The sequence below is a fragment of the Protopterus annectens genome, chromosome 3.part1 (genome assembly GCF_019279795.1).
Source record: "Protopterus annectens isolate FY-2018-M chromosome 3.part1, PAN1.0, whole genome shotgun sequence".
In the NCBI taxonomy this organism is placed as follows: Eukaryota; Metazoa; Chordata; order Ceratodontiformes; family Protopteridae; genus Protopterus; species Protopterus annectens.
In genome coordinates this window covers 1,824,578,617-1,824,604,247 of record NC_056732.1, presented here as the reverse complement: position 1 = coordinate 1,824,604,247, position 25,631 = coordinate 1,824,578,617, and the positions used below count along the sequence as shown (strand labels likewise).

Sequence of the window (25,631 nt, the reverse complement as noted above, 5' to 3'; positions counted from 1 at the left end):
AAGATGAAGTTAGAATAGGGAGGGTAAAAGTGGCTTTTCGTACTAGTTTCAGTCTATTAAAATACTCCTTACTAAGCTTTGTTCTCATTTTTTTCATACTGGATTGCTGACCCTTCATCTACTTCCAGATATTTAAATACTTGTTCCAACTGTTTTAGCTCACCATCCACTCCAAGACCGATGTTTTCTAGATGATTCAGTTTTCCTGCTATAAGCAGTAGTTTTGCACTTTTGTCAAAACCAAATATCATTTTAATGCCATTTGAATAGGTTCTAACAATCTGTAACTTACTTTCAATTGTCAGATGAGCTATACAGGTTTAGAACAACAAAAAAGCAGAGAAGATGCCATTTAATAGGATAGTTTTCTTAAAGTCAGACTATACTCACAACCTCGTCAGTTGAACAAAAACTTAACAGACTGAGGGCAAAGCAAACAGTAATGTGACAATGAATCACCCTGGAATATTTTACATTCATTTTTCCGCCTTAGATAGTAAATCTTTCCTTTTACATAATCTAATTGTAAAGTGGCACTTTTTCATAATAATTACAATACAATTTATCAACAAACAATGAATCTTATACATCTGTAAGCATACCATAATCCAAAAAAATAGAATTGCATTGAATGCCTTCTTCTTTTTTTTTACAATTTGTCTATTTCATACTGATTTTCCGACCCCTTTTACAGGTCTCTAATGCAACTTTGTTTAGTAAAAAGATGATACTTAGTTCCAAACTATTCACCTTCTATTCAACTGCCATGACTGAGTTTTTATTCAGATGATAGTAGACTGTCTGCATTAGTTTCTGTTAATAGTTTATATGTTGTTAGAAGACAATAATACTTCTTACGCTAATTTGAAGATTCACTTTACGTACAAGCATGATTTTCTCCATTTTTAGCCAGGCTGGTACCATATTATCATGAAAATGATCTATAGTGATATAGTAAACCTCCAGACACTGGACCCAACCCAGTTTGGTTTTGGCAAGGGCAGGTCATGCCTACTCAACCTAGTGGACTTTGAGAAGGTCACCAAAGTAATGGATGAGGACAAAATGGTTCAGACTTCCGACTCTGACCTGGCCAAGGCATTTGACACAAAACCCCACTTTGGCATTGTTGACAAACTCAAGAGGTTAGTTACAAACCCGAATGTCATCTGGTGGATAGCCCACTGGCTTACAGGCATGACCCAGGAAGTTAGAATTGGGAAGTCCACCACTACAAAGAGGCCAGTTGCAAGTGGAGTCCCTCAGGGATTAGTCCTGCTCCTTTTAGGCATTTAGTTCTCTGAAGTCACAGCCAATGTCAATGGTCTCTGTCTGACTAAATTTGCAGATGATTGCAAATTAGGAGCCATCTCTGAATCCCACACCGGCACAAATGTTCTCCAGGAAGGGCTGATACAGACAAACAACTGGTGTCAGAGCCATAGACTAAAACTAAATGCCAAGAAATGCATCCTTTAGGAAATCATCCACCCCTGGTAACTATCATATTGACAACAAATCCCTTAGAGATGACCCAGTAGTCAGGGACTTACGGACACACATAGACAGTAATGTAGTGTTTGACCATCATGCGTCTGTAATGAAGAAATCATTCTATGTTGCGCAACTTTTAAACAAAGGTATGGCATCTAAGTCCAAGGAAGTCATTATTCCACTGTATTCAGCATTCATCAGACCTATCATTGAGTAAAATGCCCCCTTTGGTATGTACCTAACCATGCATGTCCAACAACTGGAATGTCAACAGAGGCTCCTCACTAAAAGAATACATGGTGCAAGCAGATCGCCTCAAGGCCCTATCCCTGTATTCTGTCTCCTACAGGCTTTTGAGAGGAGATCTATGCCTGGCATACAGTTCCTTGTCAGATCCCACTCTGATGGACCTCCTGCATATCCACAGAACAAACAGCACCAGAATTACCCGTTCTAAAGACATAAACCCTGCAGTGATATAAATAGGACCTGCTGTAGAGACAGGCATGTATCCCAAAGACTAACCCATCTTTGGAACAGGCTCCCCATCCATGTGAAGCAGAGTTCCTCCCTAACCCAATTCAAGTGCAACTTGGACAATTGGATGGGAAACAGGAAGTTCATCCCTGATTTGGCACCTATGTCTGTAATGGACACAGGCTACCTGTAAATGGTTCATCTCCTAGGCCCCTGCTTGTAAATGTTTCATCTCCCAAGCCCCTGCTTACACTTATTAAGGGTATCAGAACTTGTCAGAGATTTGGGATGCATGGCTTGGCTTAAAAAGACCCTTATGGTCATTAGTCTAGTAAACATCTATGAACCTAATCAGGGTGTGTATGCCCGCAGTTTTTACTAAAGGCTAAATCACATTGCAAATATGTGGATACCTTTAGCCAGAGGTTGGATACAACATCAGGACCTGGAGTCTTCCAGATGGAAGCCTTAATAACATTGTCATCATCTCAGTGATGGTTACTTCATTCCATTCCACATTCTCAACAAGAATTTCCTGTTTTTTTCCTTTTACATCCTTTATCCATTTAGTATTCTCGATGTTAACCCCAACAAGTCTCCTCTTAAATCACTATCTTCTTGGTTAAGATTTTATCAAATATTTTCTCCCTTTGCATGTTAATATCTTTTTTAATTGATGATGCTCCAGAGTTTCTGAAATGTTGTTTGATAAAAATCTACCTAAGCAACAGAGACCTCCAAAGCAGACATCCAAGCAAACGCTACCCCAAAACAAAACACGTACAACACATAGCACACAAAGTCAGTGTGCCAAGCAGTCACAGCCCTTAAGGCTGAATAACACACCTGATACCCTTGTAGTAGGTGACTCTATTGTCAGACACACTGACGTCCCGCTCACCAGGCTGAATAAAGAGAAGGTCACAGTGAGCTGCCTGTCGGGCGCTAGGATCCGCCACATAACGCAAGCACTCAGGTCACTCTAAAGCAAATACAAACATGACTCAGGTCATGTGAATGACCTGAGATGTACCTCCCTCGACTACATGAAAAGAGACATAGAGGAGCTCTCTGATCATGTAGCCCAGGCCGGTATGACCCTGACCTTGAGCAGCATCTTACCCTCACCTAGAATGATGCCACAGTATAAAGACAAAATGATCGATTTTAACAATTGGCTAAAATTTTGGTGTCATTCAAAGGGGATCCAGTGTCTGTCAGCCTGGGATGACATGCTCGACAAGCCACATTGCTTCCCTAGGGACGGCTTGCACCTGTCACCCCTGGGCTTTCGGATATTGGCAAAGGCTCTTGCCACCCCCATAGTGCCTTTTTTAGGCACGGCTCAAAAGTCAAACACACCTCCATAGACAGCACAAGGAACAAGAAACTAAGGGTAATGCTGCTAAATGCCAGACGTCTTAACCTCAAGATGCATGCACTCGAAGCTCTCCTCAGTATGGAGAACATCGATATCTGTGCAGTGACAGAAACCTGGTTCAAGGCTCCAGACAGCACCCCAGCACTACCAGGTTATACCTCATATCATGCTTTTTGGCCCCAAAACCCGGACCAAACCACAAAAGGAGGGGGAGTTTCCATATTTATCAAGGATATCCATACCTCCAGGTTAGTGGCAGTGCACAAAGTATCGGAGACCATCCATGTGCAACTGACAGTGGGCAAGACTGCTTTTCAGTTTATAGCATCCTACAGACCACCCTCTCAAAGTCAGGAATCCCACTCGGCTTTCCTGAAAACATTGGAGAACACGAAGATCTCTCCGAACACCATTATATTGGGTGACTTCAACTACCCAAACATAGACTGGGAGCATTACTCAAGCCCCAGCACCTTAGCCCAAAGGTTCCTGGAATTTATAAACTCAAATGCTATGGAACAACTAGTCACCACTCCCACAAGAGGGAAAAACATACTAGACCTGATCATTACCAACATGGGGACTCTATGCTCCATACCAGAAGTATATCCCTCATTGGTAAGATCAGACCATAAATTAATTTCACTGGATATCCACATCCCGACTCCACCCCCAGCCCAGAAGATCACAGTGAAAAACTTCTCAAAAGTGAACTTCACACTTCTTAAAACTGAAGTGGAAACCTTCAAGGCCCCAGGGCCAGTGGAAACTACGGCCCAGACTGCAGAATCCTATATAAACGCATTCTACGGACATCTCCAGGAATGCATGGATCATGCTATCCCAAACAAAATCAAGACCCAATCATCCAAAGGCAGGCATCCAGTCTGGTGGACCCCAGCCATAAATAAACTGTACAACAGAAGGAGGAAGCTACTACATGATAGAGCAAAATCCCTAAAAGGGAAGGCATCTCTGATCAGTACTAGCAAAAAATTACGATCCCTCATAAAATCTTCCAAGGCCAACTTCAAGAGAAAAATTGCACAGGACACTAAAGACAATCATAAGGCTTTTTCCAGTTATGTTAGGAACCTGGGATGCAACTCCCAGACTTGTTCTGAGTTGATTCTAAACGACAAAAAATACACTGAACCCACAGACATTGCCAATATCCTGGCAGACAGGTTCAGTGCAAACTTCTCCACCCCCTCCCCCCAAAAGAGCAAGTATCTATCTCGGCAGAGTGCAGCCTCCAAAACATCTCTGATGCTCGGGTGAAGGTTGCCCTCTCCAAAGCAAAAAACACTGCTTCCATGGGACCAGATGGTGTCCCGGGTTGCGTCCTACATGAACTCCAAGAAGAACTAATCCCTCAAGTAAAACTGCTGTACAATCTCAGCCTCACTACAGGATATGTGCCTAAAGAATGGCGTACAGCAGCAGTGGTCCCACTCCACAAAGGTGGCGCCTCTGCGGACCTTGGAAACTATCGCCCCATAAGCCTGACTAGCCTAGTATGCAAGGCTATGGAGAGGATCATCATGGAACTCATAAACAAAGACACTGAGGACCTACAGACACTAGATCCTACCCAATTTGGCTTCGTCAAGGACAGATCCTGCCTTTTGAACCTGGTCGACTTCTTCGAAACAGTCACCAAGGCCATAGATGAAGGGAAGGTAGTCCACACAGCCTATCTGGACCTCGCAAAGGCATTTGACACAATACCCCACTCGGGCATCATAGATAAGCTACCCAGCCTAAATATAAACCCCTATGTTACAAGATGGGTCGCAAACTGGCTCAAAGACAGAACCCACAGAGTTGCTGGAGCCATGTCAGACTCAAAACCAGTCACAAGTGGCGTCCCACAAGGGTCTGTCCTGGGACCTCTCCTGTTCGGTATTTACTTTTCTGAGGTACAGGCCAACGTGGGAGGACTATGGCTCACCAAGTTCGCAGATGACTGCAAACTGGGCGCCATAATCAAATCTCCAGCTGACACAAACATCCTTCAAAAAGGTCTCGCAGAGGTGGATAACTGGTGCCAGAGCCATGGTCTAAAGCTAAAAGCCAAAAAGTGTATAGTCATACCCTTTGGCAAAAACAATGTGCCCACAAATTACCACATAGGTGGTAACCCATTAAGTACAGAGAAACTAATTAGGGATCTGGGGACCCAAGTTGATAGCAATCTCTCCTTTGACAACCACATTGCCAAAAGTGGTTAGAAAGACCTTCTACATAGCCCACCTCATCATGAAAGGATTCACATCTAGATCAAGAGAGGTAATCGTGCCCCTTTATTCATCCCTCATCAGGCCCATTATAGAATACAATGCCCCCTTTGGGATGTACCTTACCCGACACCTACAGCAATTAGAAAGACCCCAAAAGTACCTCACCAGGAGGATCAAGGGACTCAAACAGATACCATATGCTGCTTGGTTAAAAAAAACTCCAGCTCTACTCAGTTGCATACCGCCTACTTCGAGGCGATCTATGCCTGACATATAAAGCTATGTCCAACCCAGAATTAATGGACATGCTCCACCTCAGTAAATCTAAATCCCTTAGAGCCACGCGCTCGAGGGACTTGAACCTCAGCACAGAAATAAATAGAACATGCTGGAGGGACAGATTCATAACCCAGAAACTCCCTTCGCTCTGGAATAGAATTCCAATTCATGTTAGGCAGAGCACCTCACTGACTCTCTTCAAGAAGAGTCTTGATGAGTGTATGGGGGATCGTAGGTTTGTCCCAGGGATTACTTCCATGTCACTATTAGACAGAGGCACAGTAAACTAAACTTTAAAAAGGGCACAGTATACTCAAATCAAGGGATGGCGTAAGCCAAATACAATCGGGCTAGGCTTATAAATGCCCCAGGGCAGATAGCCTAATATGAACCTATGATAAATCATCTCTACTGCTGATACTTTGCTTTAGCTCCTTAGTACTTTTTGACCATGCGATTATTTTAACGAACCAATCTCATTACTGATACTTTGCTTTACTTATTCTGTCTCTTCATAAACATTTACCTGTTTTAGTGAACCATTGCACTGAGACACTGTTTGTATCTGGGGATCCCATCCAAAGCCGTCATTTTTTGGCTAATCTATCACTTTCTTTTCAATATTCTTACTTTCTGTACTACTGAACTGCTCACTTTTCAGTACCTTCCATTTCTGTGCTATTATTCTATTTTTTGCATTGTTTACTATGTCTGAGTGCTCACGACCAGTATGGATACTCTGATGCCATAACATATTGCTTTTCCATCTATAGGTATTTCCATGCATGTTACACTTGTATGGATTTTGCATAGTGTGACTAATCTGATGCTGTATCATGTTATCTTTCCTTGCAAAACTGTCACATGTATCCCATTTATATGATTTCTGTCCACTGTGAACACTCTGGTTTAACAAATTGCTCTTCAATAGAAAACTCTTGTCGCAGCTAGTGCACCTATAGGGTTTCTGCCTTTTTTAATTTCTCCAAGTCTTTTGGGTTTCTAATACCATGACAGGAATGGAACTTTTTCCTAAGTCAAAGTATGATTAAAGTTCATGAAATTAGTATTGTTTCAATCTTTGATATCAGCCAGAAGTGCTCTTCACAGCACCCGCAATGTGCACAGTAATGACTCCTCCTGCAATTCATATGGAGTTACATGTAGTGGTAACATATCTAAATATGACTGTACATTCTTTTTTATAAGACCTGTTGCTCCTACTACTATTGGAACTGTTTGGGTATCTTTCTTCCACATTGCTCTCGTTTCTGCCTGCAAATCCTGACATTTTATGACTTTGTGTTTCTCTGTACACACGGCACTGTAGTCACTGGGTGTGGTGATTTCAATGACCAATGCTACTTTTGTCTTCTTTTCATGGGCCACTATATCCAGTTTTCTAGCATATATCTTTTGAACTGTTCATAATGGGTGATCCCATATGATGTAAACTTCATAATTTTCTATGATGTTTTATGGCTCACGTTTCCACTGTTTTTCAGCCACTTCAATACCATAATGTTTGCACAGTCCCCAGTGCAATAGTCTTGCCACATTATTATGCCTGTCAGTATACAGTCCTTCTGCAATTAGTATGTCACAACCAACAATGAGGTGTGCAACTGTTTCCAATTCTGTTTTACAAAATCTGCATTCGTCTGTTTCTCCCACATGCTCAATGGACTTTGTAAACCAGTGTGTATATAGCCCACTAACTTGTGCCACCAATATTAACTTTTCATTTCTTGGTTTGAATTTGCCTCTCCGTAACCATTCCTGCATTTGTTCTTGATCAACATGAGGTTCTTCCAGATGCTTTCTGTACTTGCAGCTATATTTATGGATTTTCCACATTTCTTGTCTTTTTATCTGGTCCTTCACCTTATATTCTTTCGTTTTTTGGCACATTCAGTTGCTGTCTGATTTTTATCTGCTTGTGGTTTCATTTCCATTGCTGCTTGATGCTGATATGCTTTGTATTGCTACACTTATGAATTACCAGAGCTCTCTTCTGTTTAAAACTCTTAACACACATGGAGCATTTATAGAGTTTCTGCCAGAGTGAACAATCTGATGCCGCCTCATGCTGTTGCTATATATAAATTCCTTACCACATATGGCACATTTGTAGGGTTTGTGTCCAGTATGGATATTCTGATGACTAATCACAGCACTCTTCTGCCTAAAACTTTTATCACACGTGGTGCATTTATACGGTTTATCTCCAGTGTGGATGCTTTGGTGATACAGCATAGCACTTTTCTGTGTAAAACCCTTACCACATGTGGTGCACCTATACGGTGTCTGCCCCGTATGGATGCTCTGATGACTTATCACAGCATTCTTCTGTCTGAAGCTCTTGTTACACATGGTGCATTTATAGAGTTTCTGCTCAGAGTGGACATACTGGTGTCGTCTCATGCTGCCGATCTGTGTAAAACCCTTGCCACACGTGGCACATTTATATGGTTTCTGCCCACTGTGGATGCTCTGATGATTTACCAAAGCACTTTTCTGTGTAAAACTCTTGTCACACATGGTGCATTTATAAGGTTTTTGCTCAGAATGGACATACTGATGTTGCATTAAGTTACTCTTCTGTGTAAAATCCTTGCCACATGTGGCACATTTGTATGGTTTCTGCCCGCTGTGGGTGCTCTGATGACTTACCAAAGCAGTTTTCTGTGTAAAACTCTTGTCACACATGGTGCATTTACAAGGCTTTTGCTCAGAATGGACATACTGATGTTGCCTTAATTTACCCTTCTGAGTAAAACCCTTGCCACATGTGGCACATTGATATGGTTTTTGTCCAGTGTGGATGGTCTGATGCTTTGTCACTAACTCCTTGTAATTAAATCTGTTGTCAGACATGGTGTCCTTATAGGGCTTTTGCCCACTATGGGATATCTGATGCAATATCGTGTTACTCGTCTGTGCAAAATTCCCGTCAGATATAGCATAGTGATGTAGCATCACATCATCCCTTGGTGTGAAGTCCTTGTCGCATACAACATACTGACATGATTTTTCTTCAGCATGTACATACTCATGTTGTACCACGTCAGTTCTCTTTACAAAACCCTTGTCACATACACACCTATATGGTGTCTGCCCCATATGGATGCTCTGATGACTTATCACAGCGCTCTGATGACTTATCACAGCATTCTTCTGTCTAAAGCTCTTGTTACACATGGTGCATTTACAGAGTTTCTGCTCAGAGTGGACATACTGGTGTCGTCTCATGCTGCCGATCTGTGTAAAACCCTTGCCACACGTGGCACATTTATATGGTTTCTGCCCACTGTGGATGCTCTGATGATGTGCCAAAGCACTTTTCTGGGTAAAACTCTTGTCACATATGTTGCATTTATAAGGTTTTTGCTCAGAATGGACATACTGATGTTGCATTAAGTTACTCTTCTGTGTAAAACTCTTGTCACACATGGTGCATTTATAAGGTTTTTGCTCAGAATGGACATATTGATGTTGCATTAAGTTACTCTTCTGTGTAAAACCCTTGCCACATGTGGCACATTGATATGGTTTTTGTCCAGTGTGGATGGTCTGATGCTTTGTCACTAACTCCTTGTAATTAAAACTGTTATCAGACATGGTGCCCTTATAGGGCTTTTGCCCACTATGGGATATCTGATGCAATATCGTGTTACTTGTCTGTGCAAAATTCCTGTCAGATATAGCATAGTGCTGTAACATCACATCATCCCTTGGTGTGAAGTCCTTGTCGCATACAACATACTGACATGATTTTTCTTTAGTATGTACATACTCATGTTGTACCATGTCAGTTCTCTTTGCAAAACCCTTGTCACATATAGCACATTTATAAGGTTTTTGTTTAGTGTGGACATACTGATGCATTACCAGGTTTGGTTTCAGTGTGAAATCCTCGTTACATATGACATGTGTGTTGAGTTTATATGTCTTTTCATGTAGTTTCTCTCTGCTGAAATTTTGTTCATGTGTTTCCAAGCTATTCACTTGACTTTTGCTACTGTGAGCTAAGAGGTCATTACGAAGGTTGAACACACTGCAATTAAGCCATTTGCGTGGTGTTTCCTGTCCAAGAGTTTCCAGATGTAACTGCAGTTCATTTATCCTGATATAACCATCAGCGCTGTCCCCACAGCTATGGTACTGGTTTGCAGTCTCTACCAGGTCATGCCTTCTACAAGACAGGTTATCTGGCAAAGCTTTCTGACATTTGGAATTTCGATATTTCCCATACGATGACTGACGACTCTGAATCTCACTGAAATCTGCATTCCTGTTGACTTAAAATATAAATTAATATATAAGAAAAATGATTATCTGTGTTGGAGACTTATTTTCCTACTCAAAGTGTTAAAAATGAATTTTGTAGCAGTACATAGTTCAATAAACCTGCCTTAATTTCTTATTTTAGTAAAAATAATCTGTTTTTGCGTACAGTGTCAATAAAAACTAAGTCACCAGCAAAAAACAGCACAGTAACATCAGCAAACTCATGATAAAACTGCAAGAATCACTGCTGTGATATAATTCATAATAAATGGGTATACAACAGGAAAACATCAAATAGCTTAGCCTGACATTAGCCCGCTGACCACCACCTTTGAGGGTACTGACTTTTCATGTTCTAGAGAGACATTAGAAGGATGTATGGTACAAAAGAAGGAACAGACCATGTCATCTTAAATTCCTTTTTGGTTGACTGAGGTGGCCACTAACATGTCTGTGCCCAGAAAGTCTGGATATGAGGCCAAAAGACTTGTCCATTGCACAACAGACAATACCTAGGTAAAGGTGTAGGAGGGAGCCTCCAATGTTAGGTATAAAAATTGCCAAGATACAGTAAGGACACTGAGAAAATTAGGAAGATCACAGGCACTGACTTGAAGTACAACTACATCCAGTGATACACCTTGTAAAATACCTGGATGGCAAAAGAATCAAAGTACACAAACATAAAAAAAAAAAAACACTTTTTAATAAATGCAAAACCTATAATAAAAGTGGTTTTGCAGGGGTATAAGCCACACCCCTGCACCCTCCAAGTGAAGAGCAAGCTCCCACACCCACAGGTATATGTATCAACTCAGTGGTTTCATAAACACAAAAGTACAGTTGGGTACCTACCATAAATGTAGATGTTTGAGTGTATTCACTGTTGCAGTCATTGCACTCAGGTTATCCTGCTGGCAGGCTACCCGCAGTCGGCCAGAATTCCAAAGTCTAGGTCCGGCGTCGGTTGCTGTCGCCTCCTCCCTGACGTCAGTGCGCCAGGGGTATAAAAGATGCAGCCAACGCCATTTTCTTCAGTTTTTCTTGCCCCAGATGTCAGGTGCCCCCATATAGGAAGGCTAAAAAAATTATGCCAATAAGTATGCATGCACAACAATAACATTTCCTTCATCTACAAGCAAATACACCACATAGATTGTATAGGATGGAGAAGTACAGAAAAGTTCCAGCAAAGAAAGGGGGATGGTGGGAGGGTAACCTGGACTGCAACAGTGAATACACTCGAACATCTACATTTATGGTAGGTACACAACTGTACTATGTTCATCGTGTTTCACTGTTGCAGTCATTACACTTGGGTTGAATCCTAAAGCTGAGGTTGGGTGGCTTGGTCTAAATAGGATAAGGAGAGGCTATAAGGCCCTGCAGAACTGCAGTGGCAAAGCCTGCCCTAGATTTAGAGTAGAGAGGTAAGTGGTAGTGCTTGGTAAAAGTGTGCACTGAACTCCAAGTTGCAGCCTCTAAAATGTCTTTGGTTGGTACTCCTCTGAGGAAGGCTGCTGAAGTGGCTGCTGCTCTAGTAGAATGTGGCCTAATGGCCTTAGGCATTGATTTGCCATGTTGTGAATAGCAGAAACGAATGCAGTGGCCTATCCATTTTGAAATAGTCTGCTTTGAGATAGCCTTTCCTTGTGATCTTGCAGCATATGCCACCAAAAGTTGCTCAGTCTTTCTGAAAGCTTTAGTTCTGTCCACGTAGAAGCGTAGCTGTCTGTGTATGTCCAAAGAATGCAGGAGTCTCTCACCCTTATTCTGTGGGTTTGGATAAAAGGTGGGCAAATTAATTGTTTGGTTAAGGGCCACACTGGACACTACCTTAGGCATAAAAGTTGGGTTTGTCCTCAGAGAAACCCTGTCTTGATGAAAAATGATAAAAGGCTCCACAGCCATGAGTGCCTGTAACTGAGACTCCTCTTGCAGAGGTTATTGCTAGGAGCAGAGCTGTTTTCCATGATAAGACCTTTATTTCAGCTGTGTTGGCTGGCTAGTTTAGTTTTTCCAAGACATAATTGAGATCCCATGCAGGTATTGCTGCTCTCCTTGGGGGTCTTATGTTTTTGGCCCCTCTGAGGTACTGTCTTAGCAATGGATGTGAAAAAATAGGTGGTTCCGTATTATAATGAGCTGAAATGGCAGAGGCATATATTTTAATTCATGAAAAAGATAGGCCTTTGTCCAGCATCTCAGTTAGATATTGTAAAATCTGAGGAATAATTGGTACAATCGTGTCAATTCCTTGTGCCTGGTTCCAGGCACAGAATCTCTTCCATTTTTCTGCATAAGATTTTCTGGTACTAGGCCTGCTGGCCTCCAAAATAACATCCATCACTGCTTTAGAGAGAGTTGTGTTATGAATGGCTACATTATCTGCCATGCTGCCAGATTTAGGGTCCTGAGTTGGTTGTGCCAAATCTGATTGTTTCGTTGAGTCAGTAAATGAGGAATCAGAGGTAATGTCCACGCTGGGCCTTGAGACAAGCTCTTTAGGATTGGATACCAGTGCTGGTGGGGCCAGTCTGGGGCAATCAGAATCATTTTTGGCTTCTCTTGTCTGACCTTTAGGAGTACCTTGGGGAGGAGAGGCAGAGGTGGAAAGGCATACACTGTAAGGTTTTTCCAGCTGAATGATAGAGCATCCACTTTCCATGCTTGCTTGTGATAAGTCCTTGTGCAGAATTTTTGTAGCTGGCAGTTCTGAGGGGAGGCAAATAGATCTATGTCCAGGCATCCCCATTTCTTTGTTATCATGCTGAAGACTTGTGGATCCAGTTGCCACTCGTAGGGATCCATGAGGTTTCTGCTTAGGTCGTCTGCCAGAGTATTTTTCTTTCCTGGCAGGAATTGTGCTTGCAGGTGTACTTGATAAGTCAATGCTGTGTCCCACAAAGTCATGGCTTGTCTGCAGAGGGGGTAGGAATGTGTGCCTCCTTGCTTGTTTATGTACCACATGACTGTAGTATTGTCTGTCTTTATCAGAAGTTGTCCTGGAAGAAGTAGATCCTTGAAAGCTGTTAGGGCATTCTGAACAGCCAGCATCTCTTTTTGATTGATATGAAGATGCATTTGGCTTGTGGACCATGTGCCCTGAATACATTTTCCTGCCATGTGTGCCCCCCAGGCATAGTCTGATGCATCTGTTGTTATTGACTGCCTGGCTGTGGGTAGGGAGAATGGCTGCCCCTTGTTGTGGTGACAGGCCTGTGTCCACCATCGAAATTCCTGTTGCAGGCAAGGAATGAGGGTTACTAATGTTTCCAGGCTGTGGCAATGTTGAGTCCAAACACTTTTTAGATACCATTGTAGTTTCCTCATATGCAGTCTGGCATATGGAATTAGAAGAATGCAGGATGCCATGAAGCCCAAAGCCTGCAGAATTTTTCTTGCAGATAACTGGGTCTTTGTTGCCAACATTTTGAAGTAAGAAGTTAGTTGCCTTTGTTTGTTTGGCGTGAGATAAGCCATCTGGGCAGTTGTATTTAAGCTTGCACCCAGGAATATTATCTTTTGAGAGGGTACTAGTTTTGATTTATTTTTGTTTACTGTGTACCCCACGCAATTTAGCAATCTTTTTACAAACGCCAGATGTTTCAGTAGAATGTCCTTGTTCTCTGCTTGAATAAGGCAGTCGTCCAAGTAGGGAAATATTTGAATTCTTCTTTGTCTGCAGAAAGCAATTACTGGTGCCAGGCATTTTATGAAGACCCTGGGCGCAGCAGATAAGCCAAAGGGCAGTGCAGAGAATTGGTAGTGCATTGAGCCAGCTATGAATCTGAGGTATCTTCTGAAAAGACTGTCTGATTGGAACAAGCAGGTATGCCTCCTTTAGGTCCAAAGTTACGAGCCAAGCCTTGTTGCCCAGCATGGGCAGAAGTTGCTGCAGAGTTAACATTTTGAATTTTGGAACTTCCAGAAAAGTGTTTAGAATAGACAGGTCCAGTATTGGTCTCCAGGCTTTGTCCTTTCTGGGTACCAAGAAGAGTCTTGAGTAAAATCCTTGTCCCTGCTCCTGAAGTGGTACTTGCTGAATGGCCCCCATGTCCATGAGGGAAGAAACTTGCTTTTGTGCCTCTGCCCATTGGTTGTGTGGCAGGTCTGGCATGCCTCTTGCCTTTGGCAGGGTGTGAAAGTGGAACCTGTAGCCATGAGACACTATATTCAAGACCCATTTGTCCTGTGTAATCATGTGCCAGTTTTGTTGAAAAAGTGCTAGTTTTCCCCCTAAGGGAGCTTGTAAAAGGTAAGTGCTTGGAAGTGGTAGTGGAAAGTCATTGTGACTGTTTCCTATAAGGTTGAGATTTGTCTTCTCCACTTTTGGAGGTGGAAGCACCCCATTGTTTAGGCCTGTATGAGCCTTGGAGCTGGACTCTGCCTCTAGGGAATCTGTATCTGCCTCTTTGTGGCCTGTCTGATACTGGAAAGGACCAATTTTTTGGAGGCCAGTTTCTGCTAAATCTGGGTGGCTGTACCTGTAAGAAATCTTTAACTGTTTGCATAGATTTCGCTTTATCCTCCATTTTCTTCAACACCTCTTCTGCCTTAACACCAAACAAAGTATCATGCTGTAATAGAGCATCTAATAATCTTGCTTTAACATGATCAGGCAGATTCTGTTCCTTTAACCAAGCATGCCTTCTAATCACAGAACCCGTCACAGCGGCCCTACAAGAGGCCTCCAAAGAATCAAAACCACATTGCAAAGTATGCTTTCCCACTTGTTCAGCTGCATGCAATAAATCCTGCATTTCCTTGTTGTCTGGATAGTCATCATTTTTTGTTTTAATAGTGACATTAAGTATTGCTGATATTTAAGCATATGAAATTGACAATTTAAGGCCCTTACGGCCAAAGTAGCTGAAGTGTAAACTTTTTTCCCCCATCTGTCCAGTGCCCTTGAATCTCTATCAGAGGGGACAGGGTTTTTTGCAGTGGAAGCCTTGACACCCTTAGGACCCTGGGAAATGGTCTCTGGGTCAGCTGCAGGGTTTTTATATAAAAATATATGGGAATCTGGAACCCTGTAGTATCTGTCTGGCTTAACTGGTGCAGGAGGTATGGAGTCTGGAGACAGGCCGGACTCTGAAAAAACATCATCCACAATGTCCAGAACAGGGGGAATAGCAAGGGGCCTGTGCTGTGGAAGTAAAAGAAAATCTCTTGAGCCTTTTCTTAGATTCTGAGTAATCCTGGCTCTCCCAATGGAAATCCTCCCTCATGGTATGCAGGGTTTCCCCAAAAGAGTAATCTTCATGAGGAGAAGCTGAAGGAATAGATTCTTCAGCATCAGAATCCTCATAGGGAGGAAGAGAGTATTCTACATTAGAGGAGGAATCAGAGGAAATGGAAACCTGATCTGAAGATTCATATTCAGTCTCTTGCCTAGGCCTCTTATCAGGAGGGGGATGGGAATACCTGATCAAAGTAATAAGGTCTTCGGCCATTTTGAGCATTTGTTTTTTAGGCATGGAAGTTTGTCCTGGAGAATGCTGTACTTGTTTCTTTGTCTTTAGAGCTGCTTTAGTCTTTGGCTTTGAAGCTGAAGATGGCTTTACATATAACTGTGTTGGTCTGAAAACACCCTCAGAAGCCGATGCCTGCACAGCGGCTCCGGACCCATCTGAGGGGACTGTTTCCGAGGATCCAATACCTTGAGTTTCCAAAGGCCCAGTCGGCTCCACGTGGGGGTTGGAATCGGCCTGTGGCTCTGAGGTAGCGGGTGCCAGGGGCTGCGAAAGCGCCTCATTGAGAACCGGTGAACCGACGAGTAGCTTAGTGGAAGCCTCATCGTCGGTTTTGGACCTCGGATGCCTGTCCTTGTCTTTATGCTTGCGTTTTTTAGAAACTCCATTCGTCGGTTGTTCCGACGGTATAGTATAATTAAATCTTCGGCCGAAGTAATGAAAGGCAAAACCGTACCGACGCTTGATAGTGCGTTGGTTAAATCTAGCACAAAAACGACAACAAGCAACATTGTGGTCTGGGTCTAGGCAAGGTATACAGTAAGAATGAAAATCCTTATGAGGTATTTGCTTCCCACAAGAAATACAATTATTAACTTTTTCTGACATCAGTCTGGAGCAAGAAAAAAGTTTCCCCAATGGGGTACTTAGCTTTAATGAAGACTTCGGCTCTGAAATTCGATTCTGAAAATCTCAGGAGTCGGCCGACAGGCACTTGCAAACTGCTTTTGCTTCGGGCACTGTGCGGCAAGAAAGACTGAAGAAAATGGCATCGGCTGCATCTTTTATACCCCTGGCGCACTGACGTCAGGGAGGAGGTGACAGCAACCGACGCCGGACCTAGACTTTGGAATTCTGGCCGACTGCGGGTAGCCTGCCAGCAGGATAACCCGAGTGTAATGACTGCAACAGTGAAACACGATGAACATCTGCAGAAATCTCTCCAAATTAATCACTGCAGGTGCGTACTTGTGAACTGAATCGGCAGTGACTTCCTATACCAACCAACAATGCCAAACTCCAACTAAAAGAACTGAAATACAAAATACAAACATAAAACGAATAACATGTTATTGGGGTGGGAGTTTGACCTAATGGTTAAGGTGTTTACCTTGGAGACACAAGGTGCAGGGTTTAATTCTCGCATGTGGTAACTGGCTAGGCTTAAAATGGCCTGAAAGGGCAGGTAGCCTAGTACTAACCTATGAACATACCACAATTAAAAAGAAATATACTACCTATCAACAGAAGTCACCATTACAGCTGTTGATATACTTTCCCATGGACCAAGATTCAGTTTGACAAAAAAAAATACAGCAGTATGACTATGATTAACATCAGTTAATCATAGTCAGCTGTCTGGCACCCAGTAGGAGGTAGGCAGTAGGGAGCCTATACTGCAGCTCTGATCATTACACTAGAATGTGTATTGTTATGATTAATATGCTCATACAACTGTACAATGTTTATTATATGAATATTGTACAGATGTAATTACCACTTTTCTTCTAAACGTTAATGTTGTTTCACATAATTTTGCATGCTTTTTCCTTTACGTCTGTAACACCATTTCTACTCTAAAGTACAATAGTATGTACTAAGACTTCTGCCAACACATTACTACTTAGACTGTAGCTATAATATATATGCAATATGCTTGTTTCATCTTTTTAATTCATTTAATACATTATATCTTGCTTCTTTACACTTCATACTGTATTTTGTGACCATTTATGAGTCTGGGTCATGGCTGAAACGAGTCAGCCAACCGGTTAACTTATTCAGTAAGTAAACTGCAAATAGACAACAATCACTACTGCTGTACCATTTACAGAGATATCAAAGAGTACCATGTAATCCAGAATCAGTCCAAGTGCGGAAGAGTAAACATTCTGTGCAGTACTTCACTGACAAGCTATGAAAAAAAAAATTGTTTGTTTGTCTCTTTCGGCTTTTCCCGGTTAGGGGTCGCCACAGCGGAACTCCGGTCCGCTAATGATTGGCAGTTGATTTTTACGTACCGGCTTGCCAGGCCTGATGCACAACCTTCAATGAAGGTACGCCCATTCACGTATGTCTCCACGCAGAAGACGCTCTAGCTGAGAATCGAACCGGACAGCGTCTTACTGTGAGGCGACAACGCTACCGCAGCACCACCACCGCGGGTCATGAAAAAAAATAATAATAAATAAAAAATTAAAATGAATAAACATGAACAATGATTCAGGAAATAAAGCAAGTATTAGCCAGTCATGACCAGCAAATGCAAATTCATTACTCGCCCTTAAAAGAAAGCTCTATCTTGTCAGAGTAAGGGTCTTTAATTAGTCTGAAGATCAAATATAAAAAGGTTATACAGTCTCATAACTCAGTTACTAGAAAAACTACATGACTAAGAAAATTTGGCATGTAGGTACAATCTAACAGACTGCCTGAGAGGGTGCTCGTAGATCATGTAGCAGGCACTAAAAATAAACTATGTTTCCTTCTGGGAGTGTAGATGTCACCAGTGATTCAGAGGGTACAGGGATACTCTCCAGACAAAAAATATTGTCATCTTTAGGCAAGTGTCTAAATTACAATACAGACTGCGTTCTAAGAATGGCCAAATAACTGGCTGACATTCTGAAATAGCATGTAATCTGACAAAGAAGTGGGGTCCTTTCCAAGATGGGCAAGGAAACGACGATTTGGAGTTTCATTTAGACACCCTACAAATAGGGGTGGGGGGATGGCAGAATGGTTAAGGTGTTCACCTTGCAGGCATAAAGTGCAGGGTTTGATTCTCACAGGGGGTAACTGGCTAGCCTTAAAATGGCCCACAAGGGCAATTAGCCTAGTACTAACCTATGAATGAACCTATTACCTTAGTAAATGAAATCCAAATTTTTCATTTATTGTGCCTTCAAATGTAGAACGCCTTCTAAACGTTTAGGATACATCACAACAGGGGCAGTAAACCCACTTCTTGTATATGATACTACAGCAGACAGCAAGAGAAGGATCTGTCCAAACACTGACTCCTCTTACAAAGAAGGGTAAAGCAGGTAGGACCTGACACCCACCCAGCAAGTTATGGAAGAACGAGATAAAAGTCTCTTTAATATGCAGCTCACCTATGACAACAGCTGGAATGATAGAGACATATAATATGCAGCTCACCTATGACAACAGCTGGAATGATAGAGACGTACATCTTGCATAAAGTGCTACTTAGTAAGTTTTAAGTGGAGATGGAAGTCACAGTTGAGAACTTATGAGAAAGTTAGAAAACCTGGTTGGCTAAAGATGGTAAACATTGCTTTAATGACTTCTGCTTGTTCTTTAGTTTATGTTTCATATTACATTTACCCCTTCTGCCTCTACTATATACATACATATATATATATATATATATATATATATATATATATATATATATATATATATATATATATATATATATATATATATATGTATATATATATATATATATATATATATATATATATATATATATATATATATATATATATGTGTGTGTGTGTGTGTGTGTGTGTGTGTATGTGTGTATATATGTGTGTGTGTATATATATATATATATATATATATATATATATGTGTGTGTGTGTGTGTTGTGTGTGTGTGTGTGTGTGTGTGTGTGTGTGTGTGTGTTCTCACTCTATACTTCCAGCAACACAATCTCAGACTGGCTGTAAACATGTCTATTCCAGACTAATTCCTATAGGTTTCATAGTCTTCTTTCTCACTCATTCTTCTTCTCTTCTCTGCTTCTCACTCAAATTGTACTCCTCTCATACCCCCCCTTCCCACCCTTCCCATATGTCACAACCTAGCTTGTCTCATTTTTTTTTTTTCTTAAGCATTTTATATATGTTTATATATACCATGTTTATATTGATTTTTCACCTCATACCCTCTACTATAATCTGTGTGTTTTTTTTTTTATTATATTATTTTTTTTCTTTTCTCTCTACTGAAAAAAGGATATGTATCCAGCTAGATAGCTAGGTCAACACATGTAAAAAAAAAAAAAAAAAAAAAAATATATATATATATATATATATATATATATATATATATATATATATTTTTTTTTTTGGTCACAAAAACTGACTACTAACTGGATACTACTGATGGAATATGGGTTAAACAGGAACTCCGCTGGACCTATGCTACTGAAAATAATTTTATCAAGTAATAGATATGTACCCTGTGCATGTTGAAATGAATTAATTAGACTAATCACATGGGGAGCATGCAATCTAGATTTTTGCTTGTTACAGCTACATTGAAGGACCCTTTGTATACAGTGGAACACTACGCTATGTTGTCAGTTGTTTTTGTTTTATTTTTTTACTGCATGCAATGGTAATGCCTTTGTGAAGTCTTATGTATGTGCTGTAAATGTACATAAATAAGGAAGTGTGTCACATACGAATTGTCCATTCATAGAAGCCTATGGTTGCTATGGGATGGTTAAGCAAGAGACATTTAGCACTTGCACTTTTATTTATTCACTGCTTAGCTGCAGCACTGCAGTGATTTTTATTTATTTCATCTACATTTATATACCAGGGTAGAACACTGATCAAAAATTGACCAATTTCAAGCCCAGCCCAGTAACATATTAGGAATCCAATGTATTCACTGTTGAGATGTTAAGTAACTTACACAGTCCTTGTGCTTGGACCCATATGTGGGGGATTAACGAGTGGGCAATACAGACAGAATAGTGGCTGATTTAATAAGAACTTCTAAACAAGGGAATTAAACATTGGAATAGATCAAAACAGTCATGAGAGCAAACAGTCAGAAGCCAATCAGAAAGGAAATGGCGGTACAGACACAGCGGGGCTGTACCACAGAACGTTAAGGGACTAGGTAATAAGCATAAGGTAAAGCATTATTACTAGTCATCCAGGTTAACAGGGTCAGAATAAAACTTCCTGTAAGAGGCAAAGGTAAATATGGTATTACTAGTCTGGTTATCCAGCTGGTAGAGGGGTATTACTTTGTAAAGATGAGCTAAACCTACAAAGAGAACTGCCATTTTGATTTACAGCTCTGGAAATTAATGGTGTTGCAAACCAAGGAAGATAAGATAGGTTAATGGATTCTAGCTAGGGTTAGAACGCCAACTGCAACAGTTATTCTAGCCAACTTCTATGACACCAACAATCATGAGGTAATGCAAAGGAAGGAGTTTAAGGCTGGGCTGCTATAACTTCTTTTATGAGGCAGTGGGACCTTATCATGGGAAGTGACTTTAAAACTGTTATGAATGCATATCAAAACAGAAAACCACAGAAACATAATAGACTACTCAAGACGGCCAAGGAAATGTCAAACTCAGAATGAGATGGATTTGACTGACTGCTGGACAGCATCACACTTATATACACAGGACTTTATTATTCTTAATGTCCAAATGAACAGCCTACATGACAGACACATGGTTGCTGTCCAGAAGTTTTTTACTTAGTGCTTTACAATCAACAATTACATTTTCAGTTCTTTCAGATCAAGCCATGTTAAAAATTCAGCTTTTTGCTTGCTGGTCCTAATCCCTCACATTCACTCAGCCAAGCTCAGGGGGAAGGTATGCAGTGGCTGACCACTGAGTCTGCCTTCCTGACTTCTGCAAGGGATGGACCTCCAAGCAGTCCTGCCCACCCCCAGGAAGTATAAGTGGTATTTTTCCCAATACTCACTGGAGGAGATTACACCAATTCATGCCTCCGAGTGTGTGTAACTCTCCTCACCCTTGGGCGAGTCAAGCAGGCCACGCATCTTTGTTCTTCCTCCTCACTGCCTGGCTCCTCCAGAGCAAGGGCCACTACTCTAACCCTGGTTTCCTGAGTTGCAGTAAGGGCTCCACTCCTCTGCAAGTAGACTATGCAAATTAACTACACACATCTCCATTACCTTTCACCTCTGTCGATAACTCAACCAGTCCAAAAAAAGTTATGTCAAGAAAGGAAAATTGTTTGGCTATAAACAACCTAACACATGGTAAAGTGCAAGGGTTAGGTGGACTAACTAACTTAGACCCCTTTGTAAGTTATTTAGATAATCAAACAATATGGGGCCATTTCCAGCAGATTCTAATCTACCTAAACTATCTTCAGCCAATAAACTAGGGACCCATTTTGCTTGTTGAGATGATGACAAAAAAATTGCTGAAATAGTGGCTAACAGACTTAAAGGAACAGTTGAGAAAGCTGTACAAATTAATTAATCGGTTTTTTTTAAGAACAGAATGGAGGACCCAGATCTGATACGGTTATGGCACAATATCCAAAGAAAAAAGCTGCAGTAAAAAAAATAAATAAAGTTGCAGCATTATTAGCAGTAGTATTATTGGATTTCAGAAAAACTTTTGATTCTACAGAATGGCAATGCCTCTGATGTTTATTTAATAAAATGAGATTTCACTAATAAATCCAAGATCCTTCCTAATAATCCCACTAATCCTACAACTTCCACAACTACCAATGGGGTAGTGTCAGACAACTTGAATAACTACCAGTGAGATAGTACCAGAGGCAGCCCCTCTTATGAAAGGTACCAGGCAAGGCTGTCTCCTCTACCCAGTTTTATTTGTCTTAGTGTGTAGTATATGCACTATGGCTTACTGGCAAGATGTCTGCATCCCATTTCTTGGGTTCATGATTCTATTTGGACTTCTGGTCCAATGAAACTACAAGTGTCTGGATCTTTATTTCTTTTGAGACCTGCATCTAGCTTTGCGAACCATGAAAAATCCAACACTCTTTACCTCCTATTCCTTCAAAGAACAAATGGTACCTCAAAAACATGGTTAAAGAAACTAAACCTTCATCAAAAGGTAAATAAGGCACAATGGAGTGATAGACTCGCATCTCAACATATTTCTCACCTGTGGAACAAACTTCCACTACATGTCAAGCACAGAAGCACCCTTACCACCTTCAAGGTAAACCCTGATAATTGCACAAACATATTTCTCACCTGTGGAACAAACTTCCACTACATGTCAAGCACAGAAGCACCCTTACCACCTTCAAGGTAAACCCTGATAATTGCACTGTCAGCCTCAAGTTCTCTCCTGACCTATATTTTCTTCCTCTCCATGAGGCTGGAAGGATTATTTGAATATGAGGTATGGATTAGGCTTTTGATTACCGACAGAGAGATCGCCTAAATCTTATAAGAATATGAACATATGAACCTATTTTCACTAAAGAATTATTTGAAAAAAGATATAGAATGTGGAATACTGATAACTAATTCTCAAAGAATTCTGTCCTCATGGATTACTGATGATGGGTTATCTGGATAAGCCACCCGTTAATGAACAGGATGTTGATTATAGAATACATCTTTTTCTCAAAAAAAGCAGTCTTATAGTGAAAACTATTCAAAAACAAGTTGTTTTGACTAACAAAGAAAGCATTACAAGTGCTAAAAGACGGATCAAGGACACAGATAAGTAAGGTAAAGGAGTGCCGATAAAAGTTTTCATCCATCCATTGATATATTTAGGATTTTCAAGCTTAATATTAATGCCAGTTATTAAGGAAGTGGAATCAAAATGTCATTTATGGATGAATATTTTCCCTCCATTTATTAATATGTTTAGTGCGATTCATATTTTTTTCCTTCCTAAGGCCTTATTTATGATGAGGCATCCTCCACATTCAGGTTACATTAACTTGAATAAGAAATGCCAAGCACTACTCTTAGGCTTCTTGTGGTAATGGAAGCCTCCAAAATTAAGCAAAATAAAGCTCTTTACTCCAGTTTACAAAGGAGAGCTGGGGTTACCAAATGTTTTCATTACAACATGGCATGTGTACCTGGCAGAATGCTACAGTCTGTCAACAAGTCTGACCTATCTCATTTCTGACAGAAATGTCTATAATTCCTGCTTTTAGTAAATGTACTAGGAAATCTTTCTCCAGCTTGAAAAAGTTATGGAATCAAGGAGGTCTATAACTATGACTAGAAAAGTTCTATCTAAAGAAAGAACATGAACAACAAAAGAAGAATGAACCAGCATGTAGGCACATCCAGTGACACACCAGTGGAGTCCAAAATGAAAAAAAGAAATCACTGGAAACCAGGGTAGAGTCAGCTGAAATCTTTTAATAATTCCAAGCAATTTTCCAGGTACACAGATTGAACTAAAATCATTTAATGATTCTAAGCAGTTTCCAGATATGCAAGTAAAAACTTTCAATCAAAGGGCTTCCTCAGGTGCATAAATCAACTAAGAAAGGCTAGTGTATGATTTAAATACAGTGTAAAAGTCTCACGTCTAAGTTAATAGGCAATTAAAAGTCAATTTAGTTAAAGTAGAAGTAAGAAGAAGAAACAACCCTAAAATAATTATTAAGGCATATTATAATAAAACCATATTTTATGGCATGTCAGGCTACCTGCACAGCTGAATGGGCAGAGGTGAGCAGGTCTCCCTTCAGACCAGCATCAGCTACTTCCACTACTTTGTTCATCAATGCCTGAAGAAACGTTGATAGTTAATCACAAATGTCTGCCTTCTCATAGTTCTGAAGACCAATGTTACTGAAGTATGTACTTTTCCCAAAATGGTTCAAGAACTGACTCTCCCAGACAATGGAAAGAGAATTCTGGGTTTGTAACAATCTAGACCCAATAGCAGCACCCATGGAACTAGAAGACAAAGCATCCTCATCACACATGGTTTAACCAAGGGGAGATGACTTCAGTAACTGCTAAGCAAGATTTTCATTTTCATTTTCTGATTCAGAGGACGTTGGCCATCTCTTAAGCACAGGACTGCCTCATCTGCATTTGGGTAAAGGTGATTCCTAAAGGGGAATGCTGATCTGACCTTGGCTGTAGGTTCTGAATAAATATCAGAAATTCCTGCATCAGCTTCTACTAGACCTGTAAGACAGTACAGGAGGTACGAAGTCCAAGGGATCATGTATTCAACATTGCAGTCATTTGACTCTTTGGCTTTAGGGTCCTCTGGATGGTGGAAAATGTCACCTCTTGTGACGTCCCCACACTGTGCCAGTAATCAAGGACCTGAATCCTTACCACTCACACGAAGAGGGACATGCACTTGGAATACAAATGGATGCACTCAGTATTTCGAGATGCAGACCTCTCTGCATCAAGCACAATTTCTTTTAACAGCAGACAGGGAACACACTCATCCCGAGGTCTGGATTTCTCTATATTCGTCTCTCTCCAGGTCACCAATAAGACTATTCACTGGTACAGCTGTAGGGTTAGGTCATCGGCTGGACTGTCCAAACCAAGTATTTTACACACACACACCCCTAGGAAAGCCTAGCACAGATTTACCTGCTGTGCCTCCTTCTGCCCAGAGTACAAGGTAGTTAGTCACTAGACACTCCACAATCAGCTACTCTAAGGCCCTTAACAAGTGTCCAATTATACTGTGCAATATTAATACTAATACAAATGGTAGTAGTTGACCAAGACAGCTAGGCCTTCTGGAGTGGCCCACATAGTGTCACCAAATAAATATAAGCACTCTCAAAGGTTAGGTATTTTCTAAAAGGACCAACCACAATAAATGTTTTAAATATATTTAATAACAAATAAAAACAAATCAAGAAAATACTGAATATATACTTACAGTAAACTACTGTTCAAATCACAGGAAATATTGAAAATAACATTATTTGTATGCGTCTGTTCATCAAAGAAAAACAAACAATCTCTAAACTAAACTTCACTATATTCCTGACTGAATCTAGGCAAATTACTATTGCCTAATAACTTACTTGACAGAGCAAGGCCCAATGAAAAATATGAACAGTGTTTCTAGTCAGGTTCCCCAAAACAGAATACTAAATAATCTGAGATTACTCCCCGTAAAATATAATATCCAAGATGGCTTGCAGAATGACCTCACCTGGTCACCTGAGTCTAGGTTCTTACGGGTCTATATCAGCTTATCAAAAGCTGATAACATCGAATGCTAGTTGA

The 25,631-nt window shown here is 40.8% G+C and overlaps 1 protein-coding gene across 1 annotated transcript; it reads right to left on the bottom strand.

Moving 5' to 3' along the window:
• Positions 1–71: 71 nt before the first annotated feature.
• On the bottom strand, positions 72–9,291 carry LOC122797889 (zinc finger protein OZF-like). The gene is made up of 2 exons (XM_044066407.1): positions 7,989–9,291; positions 72–310 (listed from the first exon to the last, which is right to left on the bottom strand). Exons 1-2 carry the CDS (start codon positions 9,289–9,291, stop codon positions 72–74), a joined length of 1,542 nt encoding a protein of 513 aa, XP_043922342.1.
• Positions 9,292–25,631: the final 16,340 nt, after the last annotated feature.